The 15,868-nt window shown below is 44.0% G+C and overlaps 1 protein-coding gene across 6 annotated transcripts in view; it reads left to right on the top strand.

Annotated features, from left to right (window-relative positions):
• Positions 1-767: 767 nt before the first annotated feature.
• The window catches only part of LOC102303669 (A-kinase anchor protein 13), a 57,870-nt gene continuing 42,769 nt past the window's right edge, over positions 768-15,868 (top strand). For 5 of the 6 annotated variants that reach the window (XM_014337190.2, XM_042225360.1, XM_042225359.1 and 2 more), the window contains exons 1-2: positions 768-1,099; positions 15,820-15,863. In XM_014337190.2, the coding sequence (XP_014192676.1) occupies positions 15,831-15,863 (33 nt within the window). In that variant the 5' untranslated portion in view covers positions 768-1,099; positions 15,820-15,830. Of the gene's footprint in view, positions 1,100-3,328; positions 3,473-15,819; positions 15,864-15,868 lie in introns of all 6 variants that reach the window. The other variant, XM_042225357.1, reaches the window with a different exon arrangement.

Consider the following 15,868-nt stretch of genomic DNA (forward strand, 5'->3'; position numbering starts at 1 on the left):
ACACGGGACAGACTTGACTAGGGGAAAGAAAAGGGAGAAAGAAAGAGGGAAAGAATAACAGCGGAGAAGAGGGATGGGGATAAAGGGCAAAAAACAAAAACCAACAAAATAAGCAGACAAAAAATACATATATCGATCACCTGTTGAGAGAGAAAAAAGAGAAAACAAGCAGAAGAAAAAGAGAGCATTATAATAAACAACATCACAATGCTCTATGGGAATATAACAGTAAATACTAAATATTAAACATTATTGAGCTGCACGTAAGATCGACAGCGCACAGTGTGCTTTGAGGTAGGAGCCAAAAAGGGTGTCGTTTGTGGGTGTGATCACCTGTGTGTACACCTGTGAGCGTGAGCGCGCTTGTATTTAAAAGGTTCCTTCATGTAATGATCTGCTAGAGGGTGTGGGGGGGCCACAGCCCCGTCCTCCAGGGCATGAAGCAGGTATGGAGGAGATCAATTCTCCAGACATCCAGAGGCCCCCAGAACACAAGAGACCAAGGAAGACCAACAGAGGGGCAGCTGCGCCACTGTCCCCGTAAGAGCTGACGGCCATAGAGCAAATAATATCACATTGACGGCCATAGTCAATGCGATATTATTTGCTCTGCTGCTTATTTTCCATCCTTAAGTACAGCGTGTGTTGTGTGTGTGTGTTCACGTTACTGTGCTGGGTAAAGGCACACTGTGCGGTCAGTGTGCTCTGGTGTACTCTTGTTTGTGTACCACGAGGGGTCAGTCTGAGGAGCTCAGCGCCACAAGTCCCTGCATGTGTGCCCCTGTGGGCAGTCTGCTTGTTCTCAGTGTACAAGCCCACTGAACTGAGCTGGAACAACTTGTCACAGCTCATTGCTGATCCACGAATCTGCGCAGGGTCCCGGGGTACAGCAGGAAGAGGCTCCCCTTCAAAGTAAAGCAGTTCCGTGCGTCACAGCGCTGTTTGTCTCCGCGGTGATTTCACTCGAAGCTGAAGTTCATGAAAACGCTACAGCACAGACTCCGTCCTCATGGACCTGGAAACCGCTCAGCACAGTGAGCCGTGTCTGCCTCTGTGAGGGAGCAACAGGCTGATTTCTGCCTCAAACCACCGCAGCGAGGTAAGCAGAGCCGCACAGCAGGGCAGCTGTCCGCAAACAAAGCGCTTGTCCTGGTGTGTGTGTGTGTGTGTGTGTGTTTGTTTGTGCGCGCTGTTTGGTTCTCGGTCATCCAGCCTTCAGTTCAGCTTTCAGCTTCTCCAAAGCCGGAGAAGCTGAAAGCAAATATCATAAAGCGTCTTAGTAAGGTATGAAAAAGCCCTTTGAAAATACAGAATACTTACTATAAAAACACAAATAATACGACAAAGTAAAACAGTACGGTAGAGCTCAGTAAACCCATTAGAGAATAATTAGGAAAATGTAAAAGGTTTAAAATAAGGTGCAGTAAAAATATATGAGGAGTGAGGAGGGAACAGGAGTCTGCTGGGCAGATGTCACACGGGGTATGAAAGAGTTCATGCAGGTTTTGAAGAGCTGATTACTGACACACACAGCTATGCTCTGGGTGTATGAGGCCTGATGGGAGGGAGCTTTGCAATCTGGCCATTCTCTTTCCAGCTGTTAGCTTTTCTCTCTCAGTGCAGTGGAGCTGCTTGCTCAGCACAGGCATGCTTCCATTCATGCCAGCCTTTCCTGCTCCAACCCCGGAGGTTGAAAGATCATCACCACCATCGCTCATACTCACTTTATTAAGCAGTTGTTCCTGCACTGCAGACAGCGCATTTCTGTCTATTCATTTGGCAGAAAATTAAAAAAATTTAATTACCACTTCTAACAGTGGTAGAAAACACCCTCTTCCTTTGAGGACTAACCCGAGAAGCATGCTGATGTACTGAAGGTGGGGCACTGCGTCAGTGCTCCAGGTAGAGGGTCGCCACAGCGCATCATCTGCCTGCATCTCACCCTGCTCCATGTAACATCCTCCATTTGTTAGCGCAACCTCTGCAAGTTCTCCTTCACTGCATCCATCAATCCACTCTGAGCTCTTCCTCGTTTCCTCCTGCCTGGCAGCTCTAGATTGAGCATCCTTTGTTCAAACCAGCTCAGCGTTGCTTTTCTTGTTGCAGTGTGTCTCTCACAAATCATGACACTCATTCCCACTCACTCCACCCTGCCTTGACTCTCTTCTTCACCTCTCTTGTACACTTTGCTTTAGAAGGTGGATCTCAATGATTGTAGGGTCTGTCTTACAATATAAAGCATACCTCCACCTCTCCAGGCTCTCCTCCACCTGCTCTCTGTTCTCACTACAAATAGCTATGTCGTCTGCAAACATCACAGATCCACAGAGCCTCCTGCGTGAGCTCGTCTGTCACCTTATGTGTCACTTCTGACTTCTGAGATTACCAAAAGTTTACAAAGTGAATTTAATATGTTATTTGTTTGGACCCAAAATGTGTGATTGAGCCTGTGAATTCATTAGAGAGCTGCTTTCACATAGAGTTGTGTAGGCTCAAAAGTCATGCTTTAGTTACAGGTTGTTCCCTGCTGACCAGCTTTAAGGCACTTTCATGTTGGCTTCACTTCTCAGATCAAGAAGCTGTCCATCTTTTATACCGTTTGAGCTTGTGTTTATGTAATTCACATTCGGCTCACGCTGCCTTTTGACTTTTCCTTCAACTCATCACCTTTTCCATCAAGACAAATTAAACATGATTAGGAAAAGGCAGATGAGGGAATCTGTTGATGAGCCAATAAGGGTTAAGAGGTTTACCACAGAAGAAGAACCAAGCAGTGACATCTCCTGTTGGACATTCTCTGTTCTTGCTTTAGAGCCTAACGGAGGGACCGTATTGATCATGGTCTTAGCTGCTCTTCCACACACAGTTAGTGAGCAGCTGGATCGTCTGTCTGTTTCAGATCAAGTGTGGAAACCGGGGAATCTGCAAAATGAGCAGGCCTCCTTCATGCTGACAGACGGGCGGAGTGCTGTGTGGATGTTTCAGAAATCTTTGAGAACATGTGGCTGTCAAGCACTCCTATTTCGAGCTTTATCTTACAGGCTCTTTAAAAGGCAGAAGCACACACTGTTGCGTTTCTCCGGTCTGTCTGTGGCTCTGTCACACAGCAGTCAGCCGTGCTATGTGGGGTTAACCAGTGCTGCATGCTTTACTGTTGAGTCATGCTCTCTCACTCTGCTAGCATGTCTTCTGAACGCTGTATTTGTTGTTCTGAGTCGTACTTGTTCTGGGTGTTGTGATGCACAGCAGTGCAGTGTGTGCTTTCTTAAATAAATGATTGTGTGAGACATAATGCAGATGAACGCTGCTTGCTTTACTTTCTCGTTAGTGTGACCTTGAAGCTGACAGGAACTAGAGAACAGAGTACAGACTAATGTTCCAGCTGCAGTCCAAGACAGTGGAGTTTGAGTCCATCCAACCACAGGAGGACAGACCGTGCGGAGAGGCAGCTAGGTGATACTGAGGTCAGCCGGTAAGAAAACATGAGATGGAAACAGCTGACTCCCTGATATGTTGGCTGTTCTTCATTTCTATCTTTTTATCTTGTTTCTCTCGGGCTCCTTAGCTGGTTAGCAGCAGCTAAAATTTCTTAAAAGCCAAGTTGATGGCCAGTGACGGTGTTCTCTCAGATGGATTAAAAAGTAGAAATTAAAATGCTTGTATGAGATGTCAGAAGGTGCCGGCGTACATGACTGTGTGCAGACAGTCCACACAGGCCCAGCTGTTACTGCAGTCTAACACAGCGTTGCCCATTTCTGTGCTTTTCTGATCCCACTGACTGATTCAGTTTGTTTCCAAAGAGAGTGTAACCCAGGTTTCATTTCTCTGTACACAGTCTACAGATGCCCCCTGAATGCAGCACAGGCTGGTGGTGACAGAAAACAAGTTCAGGATTGGGAATGCATTCGTGCCAGTGACCACAGGAAATGCACAGACACAAAAGTTATTAAAATGCTGTGACGTCACAGCGAGCAGACAGTTTCCTCTCAGGCGTCTTTAAAGTGAACTCGACACTGTCGGAGCACGGCTGATGTTTTTCAGGAGGTCCTGTGTAGCGCTTGTATGTTGTGCTGTGACTGCAGCAGTAATAGAGACAAACAGTCTGAAAAGAAGCTCCCTCACTCTACATTGTAACTGTTCCCATAGCGAAGCAGGACAGACAGAGGTTGGTGCTTTGTGCTGTAGGCACATACACGAACAGCTCTCATTAAAATCCTCTTTTTGGCTTTTTTGTCTCATGCTTCATTTTGCTGAAAAAGGCAGAGGTATCAGAAGCGTCTGCTCTGTGGTCTTATCAGAGTGCCGATGTCACTGAAAGCACGCTCTCCTGCCCGCCATGTCACCATACTAGTGCTGTTCACAACACTGCCAAAGCAACACTACCAAAGCTAACAAAGTTTCAGGAAAAAAGTCGGTCCATGTGCAGCCTTGTTGTTTCAGTGATGATTCTGCGGGCTGATCTGTGCTCCTAATGAAGCCACTGTGTCACCCCTGTGGAATTTGGCACATGTATAAATATCTTTGCAACAGTAATTGCCTGCAAGTGACAGCAGCCAGAGCTCAGCTGTGTGATTGCATCTGAGGTCAGGATAGTTTGACTTGAATTGCCCAGACACGCCAGTTTGTGCTAACATGAAAATAAAAAGTGAAGCAGAGACGTAATGGATGGTGTGTAAGCCTTCACAAAATCCAAACTCATGACTTATAAAGATTCATAACAACTGTACAAGGATGATTTTTTAAATCACTTGTATTTTCGCATATTGTGAGATTTGCATAAACCTCAGCGTGTAAAGTTTGAGCTGTGAACATCTTACTGCTGCTATTCTTCCCCAGCAGCAAGAGCGCCTCCCAGAAGTCCACTTCCACAAAAGTAGGTCACAATAGTCCCAGAGATGCACCCAGCAGTCACTTTGTTAGTCACTGCCAGTTACCACAAACACTCGAGCACAGTCCTCTGTCAGTGATCACGGTTAGGGAATTACTTTTTCACACATGGCCAGGATAGCTTTTAAATTGATGAATAATCATTTAATAAATGCATTTGGTGTTTACTCAGGTTCTAGTTGACTAATATGGAAATTGGTTTGATGATTTGAAACATGGAAGTGTGACAAATATGCAAATAACTAAGAAATCGGGAAGGGGCCGATAGTTTTTCACAGCGCTGTCTGCAGTAGTAAAACTCTGCTGCCATTGGCTGCGTCTCTCTGTCATTCTGTCATTGTTCCTGAGGGCGGAAGCAGCAGCAGTCCCAGGTTGATTTAAAGCTCCAGACACTGAAACAGTCAGTTAGAGCCCAAAACCACAGTCTGCACATGTTCACAGCACGGTCTGTGTGCGATTCTTTCTATATATTCTCGGCACCTGTGACACTGACATTAGTCATTCCTGGAGTTATAAGGGCTTAAAGTCTGCATGATTAAGTGGGCGTGGCCTCTTTGACAGGTGGATGGTGTCAAAGAGTTGGAGTCCCAGAGCCGGACCTCTCATCCATGTTTGTGCTCTTTGCTGACAGACAGTCATAAAGTCTGTGCTTTTTATTTTATGTCCTCATCTGCTAAACACGCTGTAACGTCCTTCTCTTTAAACTGAATTATTTGTCCAGTTCTCTGCCTAATGTGATGTTGTACGTCATTGCAAAATATTCTGGCATATACACACGGTTAAAAATAGCTGCTGAGTAGTTCCAATTTATAATTAGCAAAGAACAAGAGTAGTTAAGCTTAGACCTCTCCAGTGTCTTTTAACTGAGTATATATTATGTAGTATTTAAAAGGAGCTTCCATCCATGCCAAGATACTGAACCCTGATTTGCCCCTAATGCATCCACTACAGTGTGAGTGCGTGTGTGAATGTTAAACAAAAGTTCTTGTATGGATGTGTGTGACTGAGGGGATGAGGCTTCTAGTAAAGTGCTCAGAGTAGAAAAGCACTATGTCAGTTCATATATTAACCAGTTCTCCTGTGTCTGTCTGGACTTGTGTTCACAAGTATGAATGAATGATGAACAAAATATAAAGATTGCATAATATTCCCCTCTTCACCATCTATCAAATTTCCTATGCAGCAACCCACCCTGAGGTTGAGAGACGGGGTGGGCTATACCTTAGACAGGTCAACAGCCCTGAGATGAGCTGTGGACATACTCATATATTGGCCTGTGGCCAGTAAAGAATCACCAGTTTGTCTTTGGAATGTGTGACGAGGCACCCGGAGGAAACCCCAGCAGGCACAGAACATGTCCACGCGGCTGCTTTGAAGCAGGCATGGTAAGCTTCATATATAGTATGCTGTTGAAAGCACAGTGACTCGTAGGACATGCACAATTGCAGTGAGTATAGCCTTGACATTTCCTATATTGTTGCCGTACGTGGTAAAATGATTAAATAAGGTTGGTTGTTGAGAGATCCACAGACAGACACTTTGACAAGTGATGAAACTGATATTTCTCCTTGTTGTAACATCACACTCAGAAACAATATCCTGACGTGTCCTGGCAGGCTGGCCACTAAATGAGTGTAACGATGGACTGGAACACTTGTAGACATGTGTTGCTGACATCAACTTTAACCTGTAATAAAGAAGTACTGTTGCATTTTCAAAGTTTTGGTACCAAAAGCTTTGTAAGTTGTTCTGGTGACAGTTCACTTCATAATTAATCATAATTAATCCTTCTGTCAGCAGTCACATCATCAGTAAACTCCAGTGACCCGCTTCCACTGGCAGGCATACATGATGACAACAGGGAAACATAAGGTTTCCTGCACCACGTTTGACAGATGATGACAGATAATGAGCTGGTCAATGCTGTTCTCTTACATCATTCTGGTACAAGTTAATCTGGCTGTCATCTGTCCACTGATTTTTTTTTCCTAGCACTGAGGTGGAAAAGTCTACTCTGGCCTTCCTGTTCTTGAGTCTAACCAGTGGCTTGTACCTTGTTGTAAACCGTCTCTTGTACACTTATTCACTCAGGAGTTCTCTTGTTAGATGTTGTAAGGGCTTTTCTTCCCCAGGAAATAATTCTGCAGTTGTGAACTTTAGTTGTTTTTGTTGACTTCCAGGCCTGTTGGTTTTCCTGAGCCACCCGGAGCGTTGCTTCTTTTTAAGAATGTAACAGATTGTTGGTCACTCGTAAGTTGTTTTTGGTCTTTCTGCACTGACATCAACCCTTTATGGACCTCGTGTTGTGAGTTCCAGTGAACAGATCTATTAGCTGCTTAATTTGTCATTGAAGGATTCATTTTTAATAACTTTATGTATTTTTGTGGTTAGAAAAGTGGTGACACTCTTCTCTCAGATATTTCATTACTTAAACAAAATTACTTTTCCAGAGTTAGCTGTAACTGAGGAAGTGACATCTGTGCTGGGTTGTGACAGCGGTCACACTACAAGTGTACAACTGAAATATGCTAGGCCCACCTCTTCATGTGGGCCAAGGCTTAGTTTACTAAACTGTTTACTAAAATGTGCACCAGTGAGTCACTGGGGCGTGTGAGTAAGAGGATTCACCACCATTGCAGCTCAGTAGCTAGACCGGCTCATCTAACAGTGTACTGGAAACATTCCGATGGAGTTTTGGTCAATGTTGAAATGATTCCATCACACAGCTGCTCCAGATTTGTAACAGTTTCACCACATCCCAAAGGTGCTCTGTTGGATTGAGATCTGGTAAATGTGGAGGCTGTTTGAGTGCAGCAAATATCTCTTTGAGGTGATCTGAGCTTTGAGATGTAGCACATTATTCTGCTGGAACTATACATTGGGATGCACATGATCAGCAGCAATACTCAGGTAGGCTGTGGGATTGAAACACATCTCAGTCGGTACTAAAGGGCCAAAGTCTGCCACCACCACAACACAACACAACCACACCACAACACAACCACAACCACAACCACAACCACCCCACACTACCTGCAGCAGCTGCCTGAAATGAATAGACCTAGCGACTCATGTCTTCAGTCTGGCCTCACTGATTGCTCCAAACACACCAGGTTACTGAGAGATGTATGATAAATCAAAACAGCACAAAAGTGCAGTGTGTCTCGCAGTTGTGATATCAGCAAATACAGTTTAATAATGAATTAATAGATTTTCATTAATCTTCTACACCAAATTCTCAAAGTGTTCTGTTCGTTTTCATTCTCTGCTGTTACCTCTGGTCCTTAGAATCTTGGCCTTGATATTTTATTCAAGGTGAAAGCCTGTAAAATGTGGGTTAAAAGCTGGCTGAGCTTTGCCAGAAACAGCAGCTGATTGGCTGTGGCTGAGCTGGTGTGTTGTGATAAGAGCCCAGCCTTTTGCAGCTCCACTGTGCAGTCAGAGGAAGTCTGTGACGGAGTGAAGCACAGCACCCCTCACTTCTTCCTTCCACTCTCTCTCTGCTACTCTGTCATTCCTGCCATACCAGACATAGCTTACCACCAGCTGAGGTAGGCTCTCACCATAAATTTTTGGAAAGAACAGCCGGAGTCAGCATTCAGTCTTAAAACACATAATTACAACAAGTTGTGGAAACATGTCCTTCTCTCTGTTTCTGTCGCAAGAGCCAAGTGTGTGTGTGTGTGTGTGTGTGTGTGCGTGTGCGTGTGCGCGTGCATGTTTTTTCAGTCTTTATGTGTTTGACATACAATGGCAGTGTGTGTATGTTTTCTGCAGTTTACATAATGCACGTTGGAATGCTTAAAACTAGCAGTGAAACTAGCAGTAATAATTCCAGTAATTAAGAGGAATTTTGGCCCACCCATCTTTGCAGAATTGTTGTTATTCAGCCACCTTGGAGGGTTTTCGACCATGAACCGCCTTTTTAAGGTCATGCCATCCATCCATCCATCCATCCATCCATCCATCCATTTTCTGCCCCTTAGCCTGGGCTGGGTCGCAGAGGCAGCAGGCTAAGCAGAGAAGCACAGACCTCCCCTGCCACCTCGTACAGCTTGTCCAAGGGGAACACCGAGGCATTCCCAGGCCAGGCAAGAGTTATAATTTCTCCAGTGTGTCCGGGGTTTGCACCGGGGCCTCCTCCCGGTGGGACATGCCCGGAACACCTCACTCAGGAGGTGCCCAGGAGGCATCCTTATCAGATGCCCAAACCACCTCAACTGGCTCCTTTTGATGTGGAGGAGTAGCAGCTCTACTCTGAGCCCCTCCTGGAGGGCCCACCCAATCTCTAAGGGAGAAGCCAGCTACCCTTTGGAGAAAGCTAATTTCCGCCGCTTGTATCTGCGATCTTGTTCTTTTGACCACTACCCAAAGCTCGTGACCATAGGTGAGGGTAGGGACATAGATCAGCCGGTAAATCTACAGTTTTGCTTTTACGCTCAGCTCTTGCTTTAGCACGATGGTCAAATTGCGAACAGAAATGGTGACAAAGGGCTGCCCTGGTGGAGTCCAACACAAACAGGGAATGAGTCCGACTTATTGCCAGTTATGCAGACCAAGCTCTTGCAGTGGTTGTTTAAGGATCGAGTTCTCCAAGTCCACAAAACACATGTATACTGGTTGGGCAAACTCCCATGCACCCTCAAGTATCCTTGAGAGAGTAAAGAGCTGTTCAAGTGTTCTGCGACCGGGCGGAAAACCGCATTGTTCCTTCTGTATCCGAGTTTGACTAATGGAGCCCCAGCCTGCTGCCTCTCACCAAGGGCAACTCCAAACTGAACCAGAGTCCAGCTCTTCTCCGGGAGACTGGTTTCAGAGCCCAAACTGTGCACTGAGGTGAGCCTGACTATATCTACCCGGTACCTCTAAACCTAATGCACTAGCTGAGGCTCATTCCTACCCAGAGAGGTGACATGCCATGTTCCAGTCGCTAGTCTTGGTAGAAAAGAGGATCGTTACGTCAGGTTTTGCTCCGTCAAGTTTGTATGTCTTAGTCCTGGTCTTAGTGTTAGTTACTTCCTGTTTTATTTTAAAAGTGTGACAAAGGACCCGACGCACACAACTTTACAAGGTACGTGTATGTTTATTTACTTTGGATTTTTGCTCAGTCTTCTCGTACAGCTTTCCAGCTGCCATACTTCCGTTCAATCCAACACCATACACACCTCTCCCATCAGCTCTCGGTATCCAACCTATATAGGGGAGGCATGATAAGATAATGGAAATCAGCTGTTCTGGTCAGCCTCCCTGACACCACACCCTGAACCCACTGCTTCATCTCTCCCCTGCAGCTGAACCACAAACCACACTTCACCACAGATAGTTGCTTGTGTCAAGTGTGTTGTGTTGAGATTTTCATCTCCTTATCTCATTAGTTAGATTTAGTTTAGCTCTGTGTTGTTCCTCTGGTGTCTCCACTCCTTCCTAATGTCCTTTTGTGTATTTAAACCCTCAGTTTGCATTGGAGTCCTATTTCTGCCTTGAACATAGCAGTCCATGACACTTCTAAGAAAGGATACAATCAAGATAACTCTAGAGACGAGTTATCTGTTTTACCCTTATCCTTTTTTAGCTTCCTTTCTGTCCCTGCATTCTCACTCATACTTTCACACATTTAATGCTTCCAGGGGGTTTGGGATTTTCAGTAAAATAATTTTATTTCTTTGCTGGAGTTTTAGGGTTAACCCTGGGTTTTTTGTACTACAAAGGTGGTTGACTTCTTACTGGAGTAAATCACAATGGTGACTTAAGCTGCTCCGAAGCTTCATTCACTTCTCCGAAGTTGTGCATTTTACTGGTATATTTTTATAACCTTTTGATATTTTTTTGTCGCCATTTGATAACATTGCTGTAGTAGGTAGTAGTTAACCCTGGGTTAGCTTAGTGATTTGATAACCAGCTTTGTATGACCGTTTAGCCTGATCGCCAGTGTTAAGATAAGTGAAAGATACCCTGGATATGTTGAACGAGCTTCGTACTGTAGGGCGCTGCTCATCTACTAATTAGAAGGTTGGTGGTTCAATCCCTGCCTGCTCCAGTGTGCATGCCAAATAACCTTGGGCAAGATACTAACCTCAACTTGTGCTCCATTGGAGTTTGAATATTAGAATGAAAGTACCTAAGCTTAGGGGGAAAAGTGCTTGTTTGAATGGCTTTAAGTGTGTTTAAGAGGCTTGTTGTATAAAGAGCTTTGAATGCTCAGGTAGAGTAGAAAACCACTATTTAAGAACCAGTTCGTTTACCATTTTACCTCTTGTATTCTAAGATCTGCTTTCTCTTCCAGCTGATTTAGCTTCCTCATGCTGAATCTTCCTTCGTTTTGTCTATAGGCTATAAATCTAAACCGTTTTCCACTATTATATGATGGAGCAGTCAATACAGCGAGGACGACCAGGTCCTCGGTTACTTTCTCCTTTTGAAAGTCATTTAAAGTTGTTCTGCTGAGCTCCCTGGGTTTACTCGGCCCTGTAATGAACTCTACACCAGGTGTGAACACAGAGAAACAATCAATTTCCTAATTTTCTTTTTTCAAAATTATAACAATTTCTTCGGATCTCTCACCCTTGAAGACAATGTGGTCTTCTGATGAAAATCCCAGTGTTGTTGGTCTTAGCACTTTTCAGGGATAATCAGTCTATGTCCATCTCAGACCCCAGATGCCAGTCAGTCATAGGATCCCGTAGGTGACACCAAGGTCGTTGTGGAAATATGAAATGAATTGAGGTGCACACAGCACAGAAACTGTTTTTTTTTTTATTTTCTCTTGCAAAGGCGTCGAACAGCAGCACAGGGCAGCAGTCTGTATGCAGTCTGTAAGCCTAGAATATTTATAGAGTATAGTTAATCTGTCTGCCATGGTCACAGAACACTGTGTAACAACAGATAACTCGCTCATCAGCATGTGCTATAGCTGAACGATTAGATGGGGACACAATTTGACCGTATGGAGCCTGCCATTTGTTAAGGTTGGGACTTATTAAGGCTTTTAACACTGAAGCAGAAGAATCCTAAAAAAATCCATGACAAATTACAACCATTTATATAAAACTGCAGCTGTGGGTTATTTTAGTAATCAAGTACACTGACAAGTATCCCATATCAGTGACATTCACATCCAAAAACTGACTGCTGTCTACAGTGGAGTAGACAGCAGTCAGTTTTTGGATGTGAATGTCACTGATATGGGATACTTGTCAGTGTAATGTCTACTCCACTGTAACCTATGTTGTCCGCGATCGAGACGAAAACCACATTGTAAAAGAAGAGAAGCACTAAAGTGCTGACTGTCATCATTTGTCCCACAGTGAGCAGTAAGATGCAGCGCTTTAGTGACAGACTTCGGCCTGCAGCGTCACTGAAAATGACTTATTTGTATTTGAAGAGCAGGATACTGCTTCCTTTCACTCAGACACTGAAGTTATTGAATATTTGAGGATCCCGAACTTTTTCAGGATAGACTCTTTCCATGAAACACAGCAATACCCTCGAGTGTGCCTGTGGAGAGCTTCTTCAATCTGGGGAGTCTTGTGCTAACTCAAAGAAGTCAAAGGAGGAACATATTGGATTTAAAACTTCTCCCCATGAGGTTTAGTCCACTGGTAAGCTATTATTTGGCAAAGGAGCAGCTTTCCCCCTATTTTCAGTATTCCATTTTAACATGCTTTTTCCTTTTATTCATTTTTTTCTTGCACATATCTAACAAGCCTGTAAATTTCTTCATCTGTTGTTTGACTGATTTTGCTGTGACCTGTCCATAGTTGGATCCAATATACTAATAGGTGTAAAAAGGAAATCGAATGAACAACACTTAACTCTTAATTCTAAACCTGCACAGTGTATTTAACCTTCTACAGCCCACTGTTGCCCTCTGACCCTCACCCAACACAATCTCAAACCGAAAAAGTGTTAGACCTCCATATTTACCAAGAGATATGAACGCAGACATTATGACTTTTCTATTAAAGTTAATGTCCACACTTATTAATAGACACAGACGAAATAATAGTTACTAAAGCCCGAGCCACCAAAAGGGAAAAAGTTCTCTGTGTCAGTCTACCCGACCAAAGAGACTTTATGAAATCCAGAAATGTGCAGATTTTTAAATGTGGTCAGCTTTACTAGAAACCAGAGAACACACAGATTACCTGATTTGTCTACCCTTTTTTTCTTTAAATGATATATTATAGTCTCTCTTGGGTTGCTTTTGCAGTTTGTTTTGGATCGTTATCATCTGTGGTGATAACTGTGAACCTCTTTCTGCTCAGTGTTGCAGCATTAGTCTAAATGTGAGCAGAGTGCTGCCCTGTACACTTCACAATTCATCCTGCTGCTTCTATCAGGAGTCGCATCATCAACAAACACCAGTGACCCGCTTCCACTGGCAGCCGTACATGCCCATACCATAATGCTCCCTCCACCATGCTGACAGATCATGTGGATGCTTCAGATCATAATCTTCTTTCTTCATACATTTCCTCTCCATCATTCTGCGAGTTTCAGTGAACAGATGGCAAATGCAAGTTCAACACTTAGAACTGACTCCAGATCTTTTATGGGTCATGAATCAGTTTGTCATCAACTGCTCACTTACTTTTGAGCCTCTGGAAGTGGGAGACTGTAAAAATGGCCATAATTTCTAAAGAGTTGATTCGGTTCTTTGTTAAACCCTTTGAATTAAAGCTGCTAGTCTGTACTTGGACAGCTGCAGAGCAGAATCAGTGAACAGATTGATGTCTAATGAGCCCCTGCTGTGGGATGGGGGGTGTGAGCAGGCACACACAGATTTATACACACATTCACACGACGCATACATCCATCCATGGGAGGGTGAGGATTATCTTTGCAGGCAGAAAGACAAGAAGATCCGGTTTAGCCACTTAGAAGTCTCTACTGAGCGAGCCTCTTTACCCACTAACCTGGATGAAGTCTCTAATTGACACACAAATTGTCATGCTAAAGAAATACTCGCTGTTTTTATATAGAAAGCACAGACAGCTGTCATTTATTTCTTGAGTAACAGTTTAAAAGTGACTTTAAAGATGTTCATGTTCAGCAAAGGAGAACTCTGCCACTAAGGTACCAGAGTCTAGTGGCATGAGTGGAAAGCATGAATCAGCCTCAGGGCAGAACTCTTCAGCTCAGGAATGTGAGAGCTCATTAATCGCTGCAAGCAAGACTGAATATCGAATGTAAAAATGCAGCAGAGCTGCGAGTGTGCGTTGCTGATGTCCTCCTTTATGTTACAGCTTCACTGCAACTCTCAGACGTTGGGCAAGGACAGAGTTAAACAGAGCTTGGCGTTTGTGGCCAGCCAATGAGAAAAAGACTCCTTGCTAAACAGACAAAATGTCAGATTTCTGTCTTGGCTACAGAGCAGTCAGCAGGATTCTTTACAGCTTGGTTAAGTACCTGACGTAATGATAAAACCTCCCACCAGTTCATGAATGAGAGGCTCTAAAAAGCTCTGTTATACAAAGACTGTGTGTCTGTGAGTTTGTGTGTCTGAGAGAAATAGTCTTGTCCTTTGGGTGTGTAAGGATTCCCCTGTTTCGTTCTGATTTCCTGCTTCCTGTCTGTGAAAGGGCTGACCAAATCAGTGCATGCACGAGAGCTGAATGCAGCTTTGTGTCTCTGTCACTTGTCAGTAATAAGTGTGGTTTGAACAGTAAGTGAGTCATGCTGCTACATTGTCAAGTTAAAGCTGCAACAAGTTCTTGCCATGTGCTGAGCGACACTGTGTCCACCTGCACGTCTCCACAGCTGCTGCACAGTGCCAGACTGTGCCAGACTATGGTGCTGCCGTCACAGTGCCACTCCTGTAGTCTGACATTCAAACTGCTGCTCATTCTAGCAATTCAGCTACTGCTAATAGTGAAGCGTATGAAGCACTCTAAAATCTCATATTAAAAACCAAAGACAAAACATTCACAGCTAAGAAGTGTTTTTCTTTTCAAACAGATAAGATAATACGCTGAAGTAGAAAAATCTTTTTTCCGCACACACAGAAAGAACATATCGCACATGCTCCACTTCCTAGGAATCCACTGCTTATTTAATGTTTGCGTCTGGAAAAACGAACATAACCCTCTTATCAGGTTAGGCTGAGCAAACATCTCACTATTACAGAACATACAGCATGGTTTACTTGAAGGAAAGGACGTGGAAGTGTGTCAGTGTGTGTTAAACTTTGTTTAGATTAGACTAAAATGTAAACCATCACCAGTTTGTCTGTTTGTAACTGGAAGTCTCACAGAATCTTAGTTCGGTCATTCCCAACCACCCATTTTGACTTCCAGGGCTTACTCGGCACGGATGTTTCTGTATACTCTACCGGCCTTGGTTATGGCATTCCATGTATGCCCTGCCCTCCTGGCATCTTGCACCCTGCTGTTACGTGCTGGATTGTCTCAGTGTCTGTGGTTTTGCCTTCTGGTAGTACAGTCTGATTACCTTCCCTCCCTTTGCTACCGATACATTTCTCCAGTCTGAATGACATTCCAATGTTATGATCCTCATGGTGTGGATCAGTGAGTAGATGTCTTGTTCACTGGCATGCAGGATATAGCAACTTTCCTCTGTGTTGCCTTGATCTTGGCCTCTGAATATAAAAAAACTAAATGCAAGTACCTTTATGTGCTGTGTTGGTTCAGAGTTTCAGTTGGGACATCCCTGAAAAAACTGCAGCAGTGTGTAAGAGGGTGGCAAGATGTTACAGTCTTTGCAGACAGCTTCATCAAGCATGTATGTAATGTGTGGACGATGATGAAAATACAGTTTGTCAGCGAACACATCCTAGCATGTCATTTTCATGAGAAGATAACTGTTTTTCTCTTCAGCTGTTTCAGACCTTTCATGTTGCAGATCTGGTATACTTCCTGGTGTATTTCCTCTGGCACTGTGAATGTTACATCTCTGCTTTGCCTCTTCTTCTAGTGTCTGACACCATGAAACTGAATCCACGGGAAGCTCTGCTTTATGTAAG

Source organism: Haplochromis burtoni, unplaced genomic scaffold, assembly GCF_018398535.1.
Source record: "Haplochromis burtoni strain Fernald_Lab_line unplaced genomic scaffold, NCSU_Asbu1 Contig_169, whole genome shotgun sequence".
NCBI classification, from domain to species: Eukaryota; Metazoa; Chordata; class Actinopteri; order Cichliformes; family Cichlidae; genus Haplochromis; species Haplochromis burtoni.